Consider the following 21,296-nt stretch of genomic DNA (forward strand, 5'->3'; position numbering starts at 1 on the left):
ACCTGGATGACACTTTGATGTTGAGAACACCTTATTTTAAAGACACTGGACACTATTGGTAATTGTCAAAGCCCAGTCTTCAGACTTGGTATATCTCAACATATGCATAAAACAACAATACCTATGAAAAATTGACCTCAGTTGGTCGCCGAGATAACTAAAAAAGAAAAACATCCTTGTCACACAAAGTTGTGTACTTTCAGATGTTTTATTTCTATCAACCTCTCCCAAATACTCGTTAACAAGTATGCTAATAATTACTTTGAGTAATTACCAATAGTGTCCACTGCCTTTAGACTTGAAGGGATACTATTGGTTTTTGGAAGATGAATTTGTTCCCTTCCTCTAGTGTTCAACAAACTAACCGGTTGCTGTAATTTTATCTCAAATTTTCTTTCTATTTCTACCATCAGGCATACATGGAGCACCATGATATGAGTGATTTGATCCCAGCCTTACCCCAATCACACTGCAATGGGGATGCGATGATGTGAAGATGACATCCAAGCAGGCACTCTCTGGACTTTCTCTAAAACCTCTTAAAGCCATTGGACACTTTCGCTACAGAAAAAAAAATCACAGATTTACTAAATAACTTGCAGGGTTTACAGAAGATAATGGTGAAAGACTTCTCTTGAAATATTATTCCATGAAATGCTTTACTTTTTGAGAAAACATTAAAACCATAGCTATTCTCGATATTGAGAATTACGGATTTTTTCTAAACACATGTCATGACACGGCGAAACGTGGGGAAACAAGGGTGGGTTTTCCTGTTATTTTCACCCGACTCGGATGACCGATTGAGCCTAAATTTTCACAGGTTTGTTATTTTATATAGAAGTTGTGATACACGAAGGGTGGACCTTGGACAATACTTTTTACCGAAAGTGTCCAATAGCTTTAAAGGCACAGGACACTAATGGTAATTACTCAAAAAAGTTATTTGCAAAAAATCTTACTTGGTAATGAGTAATGGGGATAGAGGTTGATGGTACAAAACATTGTGAGAAACGGCTCCCTCTGAAATAATGTAGTTTTCATTGACTGTATGGTCATATCAGCCAAACAATTAATAACTTCCAACTATTTTAGAGCAGAGTTACAATACACAAAATGAAAAAGTTAATTGGTTTTACTTTATTTTTGTTTGTGTTGGAGGGGTTGGAAGATTTTTCAAGGGTTTATTATTGGATGGATTTTTTTGGACAGCACACAGGATTTAACTCAACTTCTCACAAAGAATTTGTAAATAACCATCAAATTGTGTAGACAAGTCAAGATATTATATCTTATGTTCGATAACAAAGTGAAGAAATTTCAGTGGTTTGGACAATTGGAAAAACACTTTTGTACATGTAGATATTTAATGATATAAATCTATTATCATATTTATCAATGATTTTTGGGGTTGAACAAAGAATTGACTAGAATGGGATTCGAACCAACGAACCAACTGAGCTATCTAGCCCTATATTGGCGGTGTCCCTATTTTGTCAATATCTTTGTTCGGGGGTGCCCAAGTAGACATATGTATAGTTTTAATAATAAACACAACCAGTTACACTGTTATGACATTATGTGACACTTGTGTCGTTAAGCCAGACACTTAACCATTGCTTCGTCCTTTGGATGGGACGTATAGCCGTTGGTCCCATGTGTTGTGTAATGCATGTAAAAGAACCAAGTGCACTTATTGAAAAGAGAAGGGGTTCGCCCCGGTGTTCCTGACTGTAGCTGCTGATAATTGGGTCTCAGAATTCATAACTTCAATAACCTATCTTTCTGTATAAAATGTATACTCAGCGTTGTGGGTACCTTTTTGGTAGATACATGCACTATAAAAGACTTTTATTAAAAGAATGTAAAAGACTATTATTATTATGTGTACATGGACAAGGTACAAATACTGACATGTAACATTCAAATTTGTTGAACTTCCAGACCAAATTATCAAGAACAAAGCATAACTCATGTTTTTACAACTGAATTTCACTTTCTTTTTTGGTTAAGGTTTTTAATGAAATTTACTGATATTAATTTATGCCATAAATCCAGCCTTGGTCTGTTTCTTTTTTCTTTACAGCAAAGAATTAAGAGGTGTAGATTTTATTTAATTAAAAGTAATAACCTTTAATTTTGACACAAACTTTTCCTAAAAAGTTTTGTTAGTCAGTGAGTTTTTGTAAGTACTAGCCTTATTTTTTTTTTTGCAATTGAATTAATATTTTGATATTATAACTGTTGATAATGAAATGAATATTTAACCAGATTTGAGGCCTCTTTAATTGAGATTTGCCAATGGAAACCTTGGTACGTAGCGAAGCAAGTAAAAAGAATGTCTGTTGTATTTGTTTGTCCTCATTAATAAAAAATAATGACACTGAATCAAAATCTAGACTCTGGAATCTGTCTCATAAGTGAGCCGTCTCTTGTACTAAACACAACAAAATAGCTCGAAAATTGCCTCTGTCTTGCTTCTCAATGTAACATCAGGCAGTTTCATTGTACTCACGATAATTTGTTATAATGCTTCAAATTGATGATTTTCATAGCAAATTGCCGATTGCATTGTGGATATCTGGGGCGCTTGTTGGACAACATCTTAGTTTGGAACATTTTGTAGGTTATCTGGCGTTTATAATAGTGTTGATGAATTAGGAAGGCTCACCCCCACCCAACCCCCAACCCCTAAAAAAACCCTTTTCACACACATTTTCACACAAAAGGATACTCTCATTAAGTTAAACTAGATATTTCATATCGAACTTTAAAAGTTGAAGAAAATTTGCTACATACAGTCGGTGAAATTCAAGAGGCGCAGGATGGAAGTTTGTGACAAAACGTTATTGTTTGATTCAGGCGTATTTGCAACGGTCTCCTTCACTTGTCTACTCCGGCCAAATGCCAGTTAAAATATCCAAGAATTGCAAGCGAAACTAGAATTAGAAACTTCTAACCAAAAACAATTCGCTTATGCCCAGCAGCAACTAAAACATAACTTTTTACTCCCCTCTTGTTTTTTTTTATTATTATGTAAACTTACCCCTGTGGTTAAAATTATCAAAATGCATTTGAGGACACACATGAAAAGACAATTTAAACATAAAATAGCTGGGGGCAAAAACTATTTTCCAGCATTATCATGATTAAACAAAATCAGATAGTAATATTATGTCTTTGTTGTTTTGCATCATTGTGAGTGACAACTTTTGTAATGTTCTAGGGATTATTTAAAACAAATTTAAAGCGATTTTTATTTAGTAGTGGGAAGGGATTTCTCTCTTAGATAGTGATGTGGTGTGATTCATATTGGAGATAATGTTTTTGTTTTTTTCATTGTTTATCCTGTTGCGCTTGGTATTTTTAACCAGAATTAATCAAAATCATACAGCAGGTACATCAATTAGTACAACTCATTAACTTTGCGCGGGAGACTCTACAATCCGCCAACAGGGGCGCGATTCCTATTTTGATACCTAGTCAGATACCCTGAACCAAATTCAACGCTGAATGTACGGATGAAGTCCAGCTTGATACATCACGTGCGTCCCATTCAGAAACGCATGCGGGATCAGAATTTCTCAAGAACATGGAAGGAGAGGAGTTTGTTGCTTCTTCGAGAGAATTTTGCTCGCGATTTGGCTCCATTTTACCGTTTCCTGAAAAAGGAATGGCAGTTATGAAATGCAAGACATGTCCTTACAAAGTAAATGCAAAAAGTAAGTTTGGAATATATGTATTTCTTGTGGAAACCGGAGCTTGTAAAGTTGTGTGTGATGGCCCCCTGGACTTGTGCGTGATTTATAAAATGGGTAGGCGGGCCGGGACGTGACCAAAGGAGGCGGTGGGGGAGGAGGCTGATGATGCATGATCGCAACATACTATATTATATTAATTAATGCAAGTTCAGCTCAATGACTTTGACTCTGATGATGTAAATGAAATGTGACTGATAATAATAATTATCAGTGAAGTTTTTGTTCTTTGTATCACTCAGCGGTGACCGCATATATCGCTATCATTTGCACAGAGTGAGACAGCATATTTTTGAATGAATGAAAAGTAACTTTTTTTCTGTCTTCTCAATACAGCTGCATTACATGGTGTGGTCATGGAGGTCTAATTCTACCTCCATGGTGTGGTCTATCATTCATACCTGGGTCTCAACTCTCGCAAGAATGTTGAAGGTCGTCACGAGGTCGTCAGCAAGAAAGACCTAGGACCACTGGTGAGTGAAACACTGGAGTTTTAGGCCAAGTAAAATAGAAACATGTTTTTAGCGTCCCCGCCCGCTTCCTTTTTATTTACAGGCCGCCTCCTTTTTTATTTTTATTATTATTTTTTTCATTATGCACATTTAAAAAAAAAATTACGCACAGTTTTTTTAAAGGGTAGGCCTATTTATAAATGGTCTCACCTAAAACAATCTGAATGTCTTGACCAAAACGTTTTATTTATGTATTGTGTGTTTGAGCAGTAGAAAAAACATGATATTTGGCATTTTAAAAAGAATGGTAGCCATCTTGAAATTAAAAATTTAAAAAAATAAAAAGCCCCTCCTCCTTCCTTTTTTTGAGAAACCCGGACGCAAAACATGTTTCTTTTTTTACGCGGCCGTATCTTAGGAAACGTCAAAATTGGTTAGGTTTATATCTTGATGTTTACATACAGAAATGTCCGTACTTTATGTTGTTTATTTGTCTATACTATAACCACCAAAACATATTGTGAATTAATAAAAAAAGATGTGCAATTAAAATCTGTGAAAAGGGTTCACCACCCACAGGGAAACCTGGCAATTTTTAAAATTGGTTTATGAAAAAGATGCACAATAGATGAAATTTATTAGGTGATTTATTTCATATGGTTTATTTTGAAGAATATAACCCCCAAGGTATTTAAGTTCACCATTTTATTTTATTTCAGGAAAGAAACAAAAACAAATCAGTGTAGAGGGTTTGCCACCTGTAGGGGAACCTCTGGTCAATCATGAAATTGTTTGAAAGATAAATGCACAATTTTGGTTTGAATAAAAGGTGGTTTATCATTTGGTAAATTTTGAAGGAAAAAAAAAGAGAAAAAAAATTATTTGTTTGTTTTATCCCTCTGAAAACAGCAAAAATCAGTGATAAAGTTTCGCCAACCTTAGGGAAACCTCTGGGAAATGTTTTAACTGTGTTTAATTAAAAAAATGTACCAGCACTTTATTTTAAAAGGCGATTTTTTTTTATAATTTGGTAATTTTTGAAAATTGCCCTCCTCCTCCCCAAATATTTGGTTAGAAATATTTTCATTTTATTTCAGAGGTTTTATGTTTAACTTTTGAGCAAAATTCAGTGATATGGGTTCGCCACCCGTAGGGAAACCTCTGGCCAATTTTTTAACTGTGTTTAATTGAAAACTGTACCACTTCCATTTTAAAAGGCGATTTTCTTTTAATTTGGTAATTTTTGAAAACCCTTCTCCCTTCCCAAATATTTGGCTAGAAATAGTTTTGTTTTATTTCAGAGGTTTTGAGCAAAATTCAGTGATATGGGTTCACCACCCCTAGGGAAACCTCTGGCCAATTTTTAACTGTGTTTATATGAGAAATGTACCACTTCATTTTAAAAGGCATTTTTTTATAATTTGGTAAAGTTTGAAAATTACCCTCCCCCCCAAAAAAGAAAAAAATGTTTGGTTAGAAATAGTTTCATGTCAGAGATTTTATATTTAACTCTTAAGAAGAGCAAACTTTAGTGATATGGGTTCGCCACTCGTAGGGAAACCTCTGGCCAATTTTTTAACTGTCTTAATTTAAAAATTTGCCACTTCATATGTATTAGGTGATTTATTATTTGGTAAGTTTTGAAAAACAAGCCCCCAAATATTTTGTTTTCTATTTTTAACTCTGAAAACAGAAGAGCAAAAATTCAGTGACAAACATGACAAAGGATTCGCCACCCATGAGGAAACCCCTGACCAATTTTTTTAACTGTGTTTAATTGAAAATTGCGCCACTTCAAATTGAAAGTTGACATTTGGTAAATTTTGAAAATTAACGCACGCCCCCCAAATATTTTGATATACAAATAGGTTTTTATTTCAGAGGTTTTATATTTTACCTGTGAGAACAGAGGAGCAAAAATCAGTGACAAAGGGTTCGCCACCCGTAAGGAAACCCCTGGCCAATTTCTTTTTGGGTAGGTTATCATACAATTTCCATAGATTGCACAGGGGTTAGTAGGTACCTGTGAGGGCAGAAATGGTTCTTGTTATTTATTTAGCTTGGTCACTACACATTTGGCTGCACAGGCAGTTTATTCCAAAGGGAGCTGAGTTGGTTTGAATTACGGATTTCAGTGCTACATGAGGATTAGTACAAGCAGAAATTCACTGTTTACATGACATGTGTGTAAAGCACAATATGGTTACAAGTGTAGCGTTCAGCAAAACAGAAACAAACAAAACATGCAATTGGATCTTGAAGGATCTGCGGTGGACTTCACAAAGAGTTAACACTAGTCTTGTCTCGAGTTAGGACGAGTTACTCGTCTAACTTAGGACTAGCCTTAAGTTTTGAATATCTCCTGGGACTAGTCCTAAGTTAGGACCAGTCCTAACTCTTTGTGAAATCAACACCAGGATGGTTAGGGTCAAAGGTTCTTTTTTTATGTAAAAGTAATTTTTTATATTTTTTATTAACAGGCATCAAGAGATTGAGTACTCCTGAAGAGAATCAACATCTTTGGATCGGACTACACTGAGAGGAACTCAAGGCAAGAGCTCACTGGAACAAGGAGATGAAATCACCACCGACAACGACAACGAGGACCACCTGATGCCAGAGAGATGTCTTACTGATGAGGAGGCTGATTTTTCAACTGTGTTTATTAATTGAAAAATGCGCCACTTCATATTAGGTGATTAATCATTTGGTAAGTTTTGAAAAACAAGCCCCAAAATATTTGGTTTATAATTTTAGCTCTGAAAACAGAAGAGCAAAAATTCAGTGACAAAGAGTTCGCCACCCGTAAGGAAACCCCTGGCCAATTTTTTAACTGTGTTTGATTGAAAATTGCGCTACTTCAAATTAAAAAGCAGACATTGGGTAAATTTTGAAAAATAACGAACGCCCCTCAAATATTTTGATATACAAATAGGTTCGTTTTATTTCAGAGGTTTTATATTTTACCTGTGACATCAGAGGAGCAAAAATCAGTGACAAAGGATTCGCCACCTGCAAGGAAACCCCTGGCCATTTTTTTTTTTTTTTTTTTAATGTAAGGAAAAAAACTGGACATAATTTGTTGATGTATCAAAATCTTTACCTCGGATGGATTTTATTGCTACTGTGACAGGGTTTGCTTCTTTCTGTTTTATCAGCAAGTAGAACCAGTAGACCTATTTTGCTGAAACTTTCTCAGTTTTATTTCATCTTTCTAACTCTGTGAAATCGACCCCAGGATGGTTCATTTTTAATGTAAAAGTAAATTTTTATTTATTTTTTTTGATTGACAGGAATGAAGAGATTGAGTACTCCTGAAGAGAATCAACATCTTCGGATCGGTCTACACTGAGAGGAACTGAAGGCAAGAGCTCACTGGAACAAGGAGATGAAATCACCACCGACTACGACACCGAGGACCACCTGATGCGAGGACCACCTGATGCCTTACTGATGAGGAGGCTGATTTTCAACTTTGTTTATTAACTGAAAAATGCGCCACTTCATATTGGGTGATTTATCACTTGGTAAGTTTTGAACAACAAGCCCCCAAATATTTGGTTTTATATTTTTAACTCTGAAAACAGAAGAGCAAAAATTCAGTGACAAAGAGTTCGCTACCCGGAAGGAAACCCCTGGCCAATTTTTTAACTGTGTTTGATTGAAAATTGCGCCACTTCAAATTAAAAATTGACATTTGGTAAATTTTGAAAATTAACGTACGCCCCCCAAATATTTTGATATACAAATAGGTTCTTTTTATTTCAGAGGTTTTATATTTTACCTGTGAGAACAGAGGAGCAAAAATCAGTGACAAAGGGTTCGCCACCCGTAAGGAAACCCCTGGCCAATTTTTTAAAAAATGTTTTGAAAAAAGAAGACATAATTTGTTGTATCAAATTCTTACCTCTAATGGATTTTATTGCTACTGTGACAGGGTTTGCTTCTTTCTGTTTTATCAGCAAGTAGAACCAGTAGACCTATTTTGCTGAAACTTTCACTGTTTTATTTCATCTTTCTAACTCTTTGTGAAATCAACCCCAGAATGGTTAGGGTCAAAGGTTCATTTTTAATGTAAAAGTAAATTTTTATTTATTTTTTTTGATTGACAGGAATCAAGAGATTGAGTACTCCTGAAGAGAATCAACATCTTCGGGTTGGTCTTCACTGAGAGGAACTGAAGGCAAGAGCTCACTGGAACAAGGAGATGAAATCACCACTGACAACGACAACGACGACCAACTGATGCCAGAGAGATGTCTTACTGATGAGGAGGCTGATTTTTCAACTTTGTTTGTCAATTGAAAAACGCGCAACTTCATATTGGGAGATTTATCACTTGGTAAGTTTTGAACAACACACCCCCAAGTATTTGGTTTTATATTTTTAACTCTGAAAACAGAAGAGGAAAAATCCAGTGACAAAGAGTTCGCCACCCGGAAGGAAACCCCAAGCCAATTTTTAATTGTGTTTGATTGAAAATACACCACTTCAAATTAAAAGTTGACATTTGGTAAATTTTGAAAATTAACGTACGCCCCCCAAATATTTTGATATACAAATAGGTTCTTTTTATTTCAGAGGTTTTATATTTTACCTGTAAAAACAGAGGAGCAAAAATCAGTGACAAAGGGTTCGCCACCCGTAAGGAAACCCCTGGCCAATTTTTTAAAAAATGTTTTGAAAAAAGAATGGACATAATTTGTTGATGTATCAAATTCTTACCTCTAATGGATTTTATTGCTACTGTGACAGGGTTTGCTTCTTTCTGTTTTATCAGCAAGTAGAACCAGTAGACCTATTTTGCTGAAACTGTCACTGTTTTATTTCATCTTTCTAACTCTTTGTGAAATCAACCCCAGAATGGTTAGGGTCAAAGGTTCATTTTTAATGTAAAAGTAAATTTGTTTTTTTTTTTTTTGATTGACAGGAATCAAGAGATTGAGTACTCCTGAAGAGAATCAACATCTTCGGATCGGTCTACACTGAGAGGAACTCAAGGCAAGAGCTCACTGGAACAAGGAGATGAAATCACCACCGACTACGACACCGAGGACCACCTGATGCCAGAGAGATGTCTTACTGTTGAGGAGGCTGATTTTTCAACTTTGTTTATTAATTGAAAAATGCGCCACTTCATATTGGGTGATTTATCACTTGGTAAGTTTTGAACAACAAGCCCCCCAAATATTTGGTTTTATATTTTTAAGTCTGAAAACAGAAGAACAAAAATTCAGTGACAAAGAGTTCGCTACCCGGAAGGAAACCCCTAGCCAATTTTTTAACTGTGTTTGATTGAAAATTGCGCCACTTCAAATTAAAAATTGACATTTGGTAAATTTTGAAAATTAACATACGCCCCCCAAATATTTTGATATACAAACAGGTTCTTTTTATTTCAGAGGTTTTATATTTTACCTGTGAGAACAGAGGAGCAAAAATCAGTGACAAAGGGTTCGCCACCCGTAAGGAAACCCCTGGCCAATTTTTAAAAAAATGTTTTGAAAAAAAAAACCGACATAATTTGTTGATGTATCAAATCTTTACCTCGAATGGATTTTATTGCTACTGTGACAGGGTTTGCTTCTTTCTGTTTTATCAGCAAGTAGAACCAGTAGACCTATTTTGCTGAAACTTTCACTGTTTTATTTCATCTTTCTAACTCTGTGAAATCGACCCCAGGATGGTTCATTTTTAATGTAAAAGTAAATTTTTATTTATTTTTTTTGATTGACAGGAATGAAGAGATTGAGTACTCCTGAAGAGAATCAACATCTTCGGATCGGTCTACACTGAGAGGAACTCAAGGCAAGAGCTCACTGGAACAAGGAGATGAAATCACCACCGACTATGACACCGAGGACCACCTGATGCGAGGACCACCTGATGCCTTACTGATGAGGAGGCTGATTTTTCAACTTTGTTTATTAACTGAAAAATGCGCCACTTCATATTGGGTGATTTATCACTTGGTAAGTTTTGAACAACAAGCCCCCAAATATTTGGTTTTATATTTTTAAGTCTGAAAACAGAAGAGCAAAAATTCAGTGACAAAGAGTTCGCTACCCGGAAGGAAACCCCTGGCCAATTTTTTAACTGTGTTTGATTGAAAATTGCGCCACTTCAAATTAAAAATTGACATTTGGTAAATTTTGAAAATTAACGTACGCCCCCCAAATATTTTGATATACAAATAGGTTCTTTTTATTTCAGAGGTTTTATATTTTACCTGTGAGAACAGAGGAGCAAAAATCAGTGACAAAGGGTTCGCTACCCGTAAGGAAACCCCTGGCCAATTTTTAAAAAAATGTTTTGAAAAAAGAAGACATAATTTGTTGATGTATCAAATTCTTACCTCTAATGGATTTTATTGCTACTGTGACAGGGTTTGCTTCTTTCTGTTTTATCAGCAAGTAGAACCAGTAGACCTATTTTGCTGAAACTGTCACTGTTTTATTTCATCTTTCTAACTCTTTGTGAAATCAACCCCAGAATGGTTAGGGTCAAAGGTTCATTTTTAATGTAAAAGTAAATTTTTTTTTTTTTTTTTTGATTGACAGGAATCAAGAGATTGAGTACTCCTGAAGAGAATCAACATCTTCGGATCGGTCTACACTGAGAGGAACTCAAGGCAAGAGCTCACTGGAACAAGGAGATGAAATCACCACCGACTACGACACCGAGGACCACCTGATGCCAGAGAGATGTCTTACTGATGAGGAGGCTGATTTTTCAACTTTGTTTATCAATTGAAAAACGCGCCACTTCATATTGGGAGATTTATCACTTGGTAAGTTTTGAACAACACACCCCCAAGTATTTGGTTTTATGTTTTTAACTCTGAAAACAGAAGAGGAAAAATCCAGTGACAAAGAGTTCGCCACCCGGAAGGAAACCCCAAGCCAATTTTTAATTGTGTTTGATTGAAAATACACCACTTCAAATTAAAAGTTGACATTTGGTAAATTTTGAAAATTAGTGTACGGCCCCCAAATATTTTTACATACGAATAGGTTCTTTTTATTTCAGAGGTTTTATATTTTACCTGTAAAAACAGAGGAGCAAAAATCAGTGACAAAGGGTTCGCCACCCGTAAGGAAACCCCTGGCCAATTTTTTTTTTATGTTTGGAAAATCCAAACAATTTGTTGACATCAAATCTTTACCTCGAATGGATTTTATTGCTATTGTGACAGGGTTTGCTTCTTTCTGTTTTAACAGCAAGTAGAACCAGTAGACCTTTGCTGAAACTTTCACTGTTTTGTTTCATCTTTCTAACTCTGTGAAATCGACCCCAGAATGGTTAGGGTCAAAGGTTCATTTTTAATGTATAAAGTTTTTATTAAATTTTTTGATTAACAGGATCAAGAGATTGAGTACTTCTGAAGAGAATCAACATCTTTGGATCGGTCTTCACTGAGAGGAACTCAAGGCAAGAGCTCACTGGAACTAGGAGATGAAATCACCAACGACGACGACAACCACCTGATGCCAGAGAGGTATCTTACTGATGAGGAGGCCGAGCATCCATCCCAGTATGGGTACTGAAATAAGATAAGGATCCTTTATCAATGACAGTGCCATCAGGATTGTCTCAAGAAACAAAATGAGGCTTGACATCCAGATTTAGTCTGGTTCCTTTTTTAAAACTTTGAGAGTTTCGAGCGAGTTTTGACCAGTACACGGGAACCAGACAAAAATGGCCAAACTGTGGTAAAGGTGTTTTTAAACTGTCAGTGTTTGCTTACATTAGTTTGTGTTTTATAACACCCAAGCAGATCCTTGCCATTTGATTGGAGGAGTGTCCGTCATGTGTTGGCAAATAAAAGTACTATTGCAACCTTTACAACACTTAGCATGCATTTTTCTTTCCATCTGAAAAGTACTATTGCGTGCTGAGGAGCAAATAACATCACTGCGTGCGCGTGTCTTTGGTAACGCAGCAGTGTTACTGCAAGGCACATTACTAGCATTCACCTTCTGCGTGTCCCAAAACAGCTGTACAGAACGCATATTGTCAAACAGGCCGACCCAAAAGAAACGGGTGTAGTTTCACAATAAGAAATTGTAGAGCTACGCTTTATTTATGAAAGTTGTATCTTTCAATCAAAATGACAAAGATCTACTTGGATAATATATAAAACATATTCGCATATAAAACATATTCGCATCATTGCACTCATAAACATTCATTATTTGTACAATAACTTGTGCTGTGTAGCTAGTTTCAAAAAATGAGTGTCTAAAATTTAGTTGTTTACCTTCAAGAATTGTTGCTATTGATCGATCCTCCCCTTACCCCTGGGGTGGGTTGATTGATTGAAAAAACGAACGAGGCATTTTTTGGGGTATTTTACATAAATTATCTTAAATGCAGTGGACACTTTTGGTACTTACTCAAATTAATTATTATCATAAAACCTTTCTTGGTAATAACAAGTTATGGGGAGAGGTTGATAGTATAAAACATTTTAAGAAACAGCTCTCTCTGAAGTGACGTAGTTTTTGAGAAAGAAGTAATTTTTCACGTATTTGATTTCGAGACCTCAGATTTAGAATTTGAGGTCTCGAAATCAAGCATCTAAAGCACACAACTTCGTGTGACCATGGTGCGACAAGGGTGTTTTTTTCTGTTATTAATATCTCACAATTTCGACAATCGATTGAGCTCAAATTTTCACAGGTTTGTTATTTTAGGCATATGTTGAGATACATCAATTGTGAAGACTAGTCTTTGACAGGTACCAGTAGTGTCCAGTGTCTTTGATACATTTTATCGAGACATTCCCACAAAATGAGTTCACAATACTTCATACAAAATGCTTACATTTTTTATATAGAATGTTTGACTTTGCTTTTTTTCTTTTTTTTTTAAACTCACTTGGCAATTTTTTTTCCCCCTCATACTTTTAAAACTTTGCTTGCTTTAAAAACTCTTCTTTTCTAGATTTTCCCAGAGTTGGAATATCTTAAATCGGTTTAGGAAAACAAAAAATTCTGTAAAACTTGCTTGTGACTCAAATTGTGGGAGTGCTTCTGGTTCTATATATTGATACTGTGATGATTGTGAAGCCAATTACAACTTGCACGCACTCAATACAATTAATGCAACCAAAACACATCCTAAAGTTGTATTCTTCTTGGGACCAATCTTCATGACATATAAGTACGTCATCAATTTAACCAAATTTATTCATTTTAGGCACGACATGTTAGGACAAGTGTGATGCACACCTGTCCAAAATCAAAATAAAATTGATTAAAAGTACAATATCTTTTACGAAACAGTCACAAACTTCATTTGAAAATGTTATTTTTTCTTCTTTGCATTGCTGTGACAGTAATAATTAACAGTTCTAAATTTCATTGAGGTTTTTTTGGCATCAGCTGATGAAAAAAAAACCTAATTTCAGATATAACTTTTATTTCAACTCAAGGGTGGTAAATGTTGTACTTGGCTGTTTTTATAATTTGAAAAATGTTATCTTAAATTAATTGGTTACCATTCATTAAATGCTGTAGAAAGCACCACTGAACTGTAGAAGCAGCAGAGTTGTGCAAACGTGTGTGCCGGTTGGTGTGGCTAACTACTATCTGGAACGTGTGGCGACCTAATGATCCAAGAGTTAATGGTTGGGTAAGCATTTTATTAAGTGAAATCTTGTTAATGTGGCGCTGGTAGTCTGTCTTACCGGTGTCCTACCTTACATGATTGACAAACTATTTCAACTTTTTCGATCTCCGACAAAAAAATTGAAACCTAAGAAAGGATTTGGTTGCCCGTTGAAGTCTTTGGGGGCCTGTATCAAAAGTGTCAAGGACTGAGGACCATAGCACTTTTTTTCACATTTTTTACCTGATCATTTTGTTATCCTAAGTTGGTACCCGTCTCTCTATACTGTTCCTGTGTAAACGGGTCTACTTTTTGATCAACCTTTTCTACAACCGGACATCCTCTTCTGATCTGAGGGAGACTCTGGACCTGACGGATGACGGAGACTTCTACCCAGATGTTGGTGCGAGGGTCGGAGAAACGAGAATCTGAACATGGCTATTCACATTTCAATCAGGTACTCGGGCTTTTACATTGGTTTCACTTGTGTTAAGAAGTTTTGACTGTATCAAAAGGAGATATCAAAGATGACATTGGGATTGTGTAGGAAGTAAACATGGTGCTTTATTGTAGAAGAAACATTGTCGCTTAGAAAGATGCTGTTGTGCATTATTTGATTGTGACCGGTTTAGTTCTCAGCCACAGTAGGTTTTACTTACACTCCTTCGTAAGTTAGATTAGTGTTAAGATTTCCGAGTTAGTTAAAAGCCCTGTTGAACTGGTTGACGTTAGTTATTCAGTCTATGACGTTAACTGTTGGTCTATTTCAGTGACCAATTAACTAGGTTGTTCATTGTAGGTTTTGAGTGGTCAGCTCTATGACAGATTTTACAGTAGGTATGTTAACGACAATCAGTTTAGGAAATGATTTACAAATGATGTTGACCAATAGACATTGCTTTTTTAATACATTTTTCCTAAACGTAATTTAGCGGCAGTAGGTGCTTTTTAGGGTATTAATTATTGATAGTTGTGAACAATTTTTACAACTAGTTAACCCTTTTCCAGCTGAACATGGTGACGACACTCGGGCGTTTTGTTTTTTACAAAAACTCACAAAATTTGTAAAGTTCAGCCGCAATGTTGTAATCTCGTTTCTCTGATCAGCACATCATCATCCGGGTTGAGGTCTTAGTTATTCAGGCTGTTAAAGTGACAAAGACACTTGGTCGTTAATTATTTTGATAGGTTCTAAAAAAAAGTAGGCAAGTTTATGATATTAAACCTGTAGAATTGTTGGGAACAAATGCAAGCTACTAGTTTTTGTCAGTGTAACAATTGTATTTTGTTTAAGATCTCTTTGAAACAAAACAAATTTTGTGCGATATCCATCAATTATTTTAATTCTTCTTCGGCAAACATGAGAATGTCTCAACATGTACAACAGCAAAGTGTACAATGGATCAAACTAGGTGTTTATTAGTGTATTAACAGTATTAGTGTAGACTTATTCAGTTAAATAACCTCAGAACAAACATAGTAATTTGTCAAATGGCTAGGTAGTTTGAGGAAAAGGGTGCATACACACTAGTCCATTATTAGTGTAGAATTATTAAATAAATAACTTCAAAACTAGTTAAAAACTTAGTTATTACTCAATTTGCTTGTTCAATGGATTTTGTTATGAATATTATGCCAAAAAGAAACAGCAGGAATAGGTATTCTAAATAAGACGTCGCTTTGTTACTTTAGTGATGCACTGTTTGCAGAATCACAGGTGTCTTTCTAGATTGAAAATACACCAAGTGATTTTATCGTCACTGATAAAACCTTAGTTTTCCCACATCGACGTCAGACTAATTTTTATGCCAAATTGCAATTTATAATTGGAACAAAATCATTAGCATGCAGTGGTTAGTTTGCAGATTTACATGAAGTTAATCAGTAGGAGTAGTTGTTGATCCTAGATTTTCAATACTTAATTGGGACTTCATCAGCAGTTTGTAGTTCCATAGGAGTTTAGAATTTTTTTAGAGATAGGTTAGGTTTTTTTTTTAGAGTTTTTTTTTCTCGATATAGTTATCCTCCATGAACCCAATGTCATCTACAATATCTCCTGTTATGATACTCAATGCAATGAAGATGCAAATCTGATGTTTCGTACAACCTCACTTTTGACTTTGAAATTTGACTTTGAAATTTGACTTTGTTTGAACATTTAATCACACACACTGTTAAAATGTTGCGATGTTTTAACAAATCCAAAACTTATGATTGATTTGAAACAAAATTTATGAAGTGTAGTACTTCTAATGCAAGTGAAACCAATACATTCCTGAGTATGCTGTTAATATTGAAAAGAACATGCGTATTTTAGTTCTGTTTTTTGTGCTTGTCACAAAAATTAACAAAATTGTTCAAGTTCAGCCGCCATGTTGGAATCTTGTTTCTCTGATCAGCACATCATCATCTGGGTTGAAGTCTTCGTTATTCTGATGGTACAGGACTCAATCAGTGACGGAGAGGAAACGTCCTTTTACACTTCAACCAAAATTCAAACTTGAAACTTGACTCCAAGAACTTAGCGACGTGTTTGCCCGAACAGGGGGAGACGTCCGATGGTACACTTGATACAGATTCATCAAACATTTTAACGAGCAACAGAATCCTTTCGACTTATGTTTTGGACTTAAAAAAAAATCTTTGGTTTGTTTTTGGCTTTGGACTTTAAAAAAAAAAAACAATCTTTTTAGTTTGTCAATCATGTAAGGCAGGACATTGGTAAAACAGACTATCAATGAAACATTAACTTGATTTAACTTAATAAAATGCTTTCCTTCCATTAATACTTAGATCATTAAGTCGCTTCACTTTCTAAATAGTAGTTGGCCACACCAACTGGCTCACACGTTTGCGCAACTCTGCTGCTTCTACAGTTCAGTGGTGCTTAAAAAAATCAAAAAATCCCTTAAAAATTGCCTTTTTTATATAGACTAAGTCAGCCAAAAATATTTCTCGTGCCGTTGTACGGTTCGAAATTAACTGCGTGAAAAGTTTGGCCCTACCCCCCCTATTATTAAAATCATGATCAACCAAGTGCACCCCCTATAGGGGTGCAGAAGAGACTGTATCCCATAGTAATGTACACCAACAATGTAATCAACTAGAAATTTGCATATGACACTTATACAAGGCGTCAAATTCAAATCACCATAAGATTATATTGCTAGGTACATCAAAATGGAATGCAGCCCCTTATTAAAGGTATCGTCTTATAGCTTGTTGTGACTTTAAATAACAATAAAATGGAGTCCCATTGTGGACTTAGTCATTTTTTTGACCAAAAAACTAGTCATTGTTTGTACTTAGTACTTTTTTTGAGCAGAAACTCATAGTCAATGTTTGTACTTAGTCTTTTTTGGACTTAGTCATTTTTTGACAAAAACACTTAGTAATTATTGACTTTCTGTGTCCTTTTGTGGACTTAGTCATTTTTTGACCAAAAACACTAGCCATTGTTTGTACTTAGTAATTTTTTGAGCAGAAACTCATAGTCAATGTTTGTACTTAGTCTTTTTTTGGACTTAGTCATTTTTTGACAAAAACACTTAGTAATTATTGACTTTCTGTGTCCTTTTGTGGACTTAGTCATTTTTTGACCAAAAACACTAGCCATTGTTTGTACTTAGTACTTTTTTTGAGCAGAAACTCATAGTCAATGTTTGTACTTAGTCTTTTTTTGGACTTAGTAATTTTTTGACAAAAACACTTAGCAATTTTTGATTCTGTGTGTCCCTTTGTGGCCATTTTTGACTTAAAAAACTTTCCAAGATTGAGATTATAAAGTCACAGAACAAGCTATAAGATGCGGCCTTTACAGAAGATACAACATTGGTAGTAACGCTGTTGTGAATTTAACTTATAAGTTTAATTCGGCAATTTAGTGAACATGCATTACCTTAAATTTTGGTAAGCATGCAAGTAAACATTCATCTAAATGTCCACTTGATGTAAAAACTGTTTTGAGATAAACAATAAATAAAGAAATTTGTTTTGAAACGCTGCAAGTTTTAGATAATGTTTTTTGTGTCCAAATTTGTGCATTCTATATGCAGTATATGAATACCAATGTTGTACCTTCTTTATAAGTAAGAAATGCAACCTGTAAACCATAAAGGAGTCAGATTTGTTTGAAAAGAAACCAAAAACGCTTTGATTCTGTAAAGATTGTGGAAAAGCACAAACAATTATTTTACAAGTTTGTGGAAACCAAATAGTTAATTTATGTTTTCATGAGACTAGTTTTTTTGTTAGCAATGTGGACTCCTTTTTGAAAAAAACAGGTTACATTTCTTCCTTGGTTGATCATTTATATTTCTTAGCTATGGTCGTCATTTGCCAGCTGATGTTTCTTCTCGGATAAATTCTTAACTGGTTTTGGGGGTTTAAGTTGAATTTTGAAACTATACACAATTTCAATACTTTTAATAAATTCAAGTATGAATTGAAAGCTGTATTTGATTTTACAAATACAATTTTTGAATTGTGGCACTTGACAAGTGCATAAAAAAAAGGCATTTTGGAATAATTTCAATGAGGTTTAAGTATTTTTACATCAACTGGCACATTTCTAACCATCAATTTAAGCAACTATCAAAATGAATAGTAAGGAAGCAATAGGAGTGCCAAAGCACCCCAAAAACAAAATTTGTTTTAATTAAAACGTTTCGGAAACGTAACATACATCTTAGTCATTATCAAGTTCTTGAGGTAGGGATGGGTGGGGGTTAATGTCTAACAGTGTGGATGTACTAACTGATGTTATTGTTTTCTTTCTTTGGAAAACATGAGTTTGTTCAAATAAAGTCTTGAAAATTCAAATAAACATTCTAGTCTTCTTTGCTTATTGTTTTCTGATGAATCATAATATTTGGACAATTATTGGTTCTATGAATGGCTTTGATAATCCCCTATTCCGCTTCTAGGTGTTTATGAACTAATTAAAAGTAAATTTTAGCAAAATAATAAAGATTGGGGATACTTTTGGTAATTATCAAACACCAGTGTCCTCACTTGGTGTGCCTCAATAAATGCATAAATAACAAACCAGTGAAAGTTTTGGCTCAAATGGTCATCAAGTTGAAAACAAAATATGAAAGGAAATCTACATTCCATGCATAACATTGTGTGCTTCCAGATGCATGAGAAAGGCTTCATGCCTGAAGCCTTTCTCAGATTCAATTTTTTGGGGTGAACAAAAATTTACCACCTTCCCTTAAACTACACTTTACTTTAAAGGGTGTTTTTCCAACAACATTGTTTTACATCAACATAACCAGTGCTTTAAGGTTTTCATGGTAATTAATTTTTGGAGTAACTACCAAGTACACCTATTTAATAGAATCCATTCAAAATTATAAAGCTAATTTTTTTTTCACATCTTAGGGTGGGGGGGGGGGGGGAGTAGAGTTATGAACAGTAATTCCATGTTTGCAAGAACAGAAATACAGTGTAATCGTTCCTTTTGGTGAACTAGAATCAGTTGCTCATTCACAATATTAGGGTAGTTTAGTAGTATTGAATTGACGATGCTTAGCCTGTTATATACGGGCATGATGTTGCGCTTTTTAGGGAAAAGTATGAACATTTCATCGAAAAGAAGGGCTCACCTAAATGCAAATGTTTAATAGAAATTAAACGGATTCTTCGGAGGCCCCACAAAAAAGAAGTCATAAATAATGTGGGTCTTGGGAGAAAAAAAAGTATGAGAGAGTTTTTGGCAAATGTGTTGGTATAAATTATTATGGCCCTACAGCTAGTAATAGAAATATACATTTTGGTTGCCTTACATAACGGTTGAGGCTTGTACCTCAGTGACTGCTGTTGTGGCTGGAAAGACTGCTGAGATGCAGGAAGAGGCAGCGTACACTTCTGATGAAAGGGAAACATTCAGATTCCACCAACTCTGAAAAAGAACAAAAATTATATTTAGAGTATGGATGTAAATTAGTGTTCATACATAATGAGGGGATATAGAAAGTATAAGGCATTGGGACATCAGGACAGCATGTTCAGGGGGCTATTAAATTGTCTCCACATATACATGACATGTACAGTACTTCATGTCGTCAAATCTAATTCCTAACACACAAGAAAACAATTCAAAGAAAAATATGTGCGCCCTGTGAATTTACTCTAAACACTTGCATTGAAGGAATTGGAGAAACAAAAAACGTGTAGTGCAAAGTGTTAGAATTCATCAGCAAAATCGATGTGGGTCAATATTTCAACAAAAATATCCGTCCCTAACAATATTTTCCTCACTTGTATTGAGCGAGAATGCAGTGGTTTAATAAATTTTAACACAATCTATGTTTCTTCGATTTGTCTTGGGTTATATCATTAGCTGACAATAATTTGACTGTATTGCCACGACAATCTTGTCTTAGAAACCCCCTAAAATTTCCTCTTTTGCATCAACACATGAATCACTTACCTGATTAGGAAGATTCTATGAACATCCGTGCAGTTATCATCGTGGAAGTTGTTAAATTTTGATGTCGGTTTTCGATGTAAAATTTTGCAGAAAATCTGTTTTTCCACCACACGTGGAGCAGTCGCCTTTGAACACACGATGCCCGCGCTCAGAAACAAAATGGCCGCGGGGAATAAAGGGGTGTATCAGCCTTATTCCCAGGGGTGATCGATCTCGCTATTTTTCCCCAGCATGCCTTACTCGATGTGCATGCGCGTGACCGAAGTACGATAACGGAACGGCATCCTTTTATTGGCCGAAATTTGAAAGAATCATAGGGGGTGAGACCAGCACTTATATCAACTTTTGCCTATTTTTTTTTATTAAGGTGCGATGTTGTGCGATGTTGTGCTCTTCATGATGCAGTAGGCTTTTCTGACGGGGAGTATAGAACCATAGAGTCTCTGTCCTTACTCTATGATAGAACAACAACTCACCAAATAAGTTTCCTTTTTGATGTATTACTGGATAAAATTAACAAAAAACAAGAGTTGGTTTGTCAACACTAGAAATATTTAGGATATACATTTTTTTAAAACCCAGCCATTTGAGCATTTCAACCCTTCGAATGCCCACTGAAGAAGGTGTGGGTGATTAGAGGGGTTGGGTTCATATATAAGGCATGGTTGGTACCTTCTCAACCCTATGAAAGTGTGGGTAACTTGGGAGAGGGGGCGGTGTCATGTAAAGCAGACCTCGGCCCACTGAAGGTGTGGGTGATTAGAGGGGCGGGGCTCATATATAAGGCATGATTGGTACCTTCTCAACCCTACAAAAGTGTGGGTAACTTGGGAGAGGGGCGGGGTCATATATAAAGCAGACCTCGACCCACTAAAGAAGGAGTGGGTGATTAGAGGGGCGGGGTTCAAATATAAGGCATGATATATTGGTACCTTCTCAACCCTATGAAAGTGTGGGTAACTTGGGAGAGGGGGCGGTGTCATGTAAAGCAGACCTCAGCCCACTGAAGGTGTGGGTGATTAGAGGGGCTGGGTTCAT

The 21,296-nt window shown here is 35.5% G+C and overlaps 1 protein-coding gene and 2 long non-coding RNA genes across 3 annotated transcripts in view; all 3 read left to right on the top strand.

Moving 5' to 3' along the window:
- The window catches only part of LOC139945735 (kinetochore-associated protein 1-like), a 62,066-nt gene extending 59,703 nt beyond the window's left edge, over window positions 1-2,363 (top strand). Inside the window, exon 60 of the mRNA XM_071943115.1 lies at window positions 414-2,363. Within this exon, the coding sequence (XP_071799216.1) occupies window positions 414-494 (81 nt within the window). The 3' untranslated portion in view covers window positions 495-2,363. The remainder of the gene's footprint in view (window positions 1-413) is intronic.
- A 1,224-nt stretch (window positions 2,364-3,587) lies between these two features.
- On the top strand, window positions 3,588-7,638 carry LOC139945754 (uncharacterized). The gene is made up of 4 exons (XR_011787174.1): window positions 3,588-3,722; window positions 4,095-4,231; window positions 6,691-6,920; window positions 7,504-7,638. It is a non-coding gene; the product is annotated as an uncharacterized lncRNA (long non-coding RNA).
- A 695-nt stretch (window positions 7,639-8,333) lies between these two features.
- On the top strand, window positions 8,334-16,544 carry LOC139945748 (uncharacterized). The gene is made up of 5 exons (XR_011787173.1): window positions 8,334-8,552; window positions 9,141-9,370; window positions 9,948-10,182; window positions 10,771-11,000; window positions 11,572-16,544. It is a non-coding gene; the product is annotated as an uncharacterized lncRNA (long non-coding RNA).
- Window positions 16,545-21,296: the final 4,752 nt, after the last annotated feature.

This window comes from Asterias amurensis, chromosome 1 (assembly GCF_032118995.1).
Source record: "Asterias amurensis chromosome 1, ASM3211899v1".
In the NCBI taxonomy this organism is placed as follows: domain Eukaryota; kingdom Metazoa; phylum Echinodermata; class Asteroidea; order Forcipulatida; family Asteriidae; genus Asterias; species Asterias amurensis.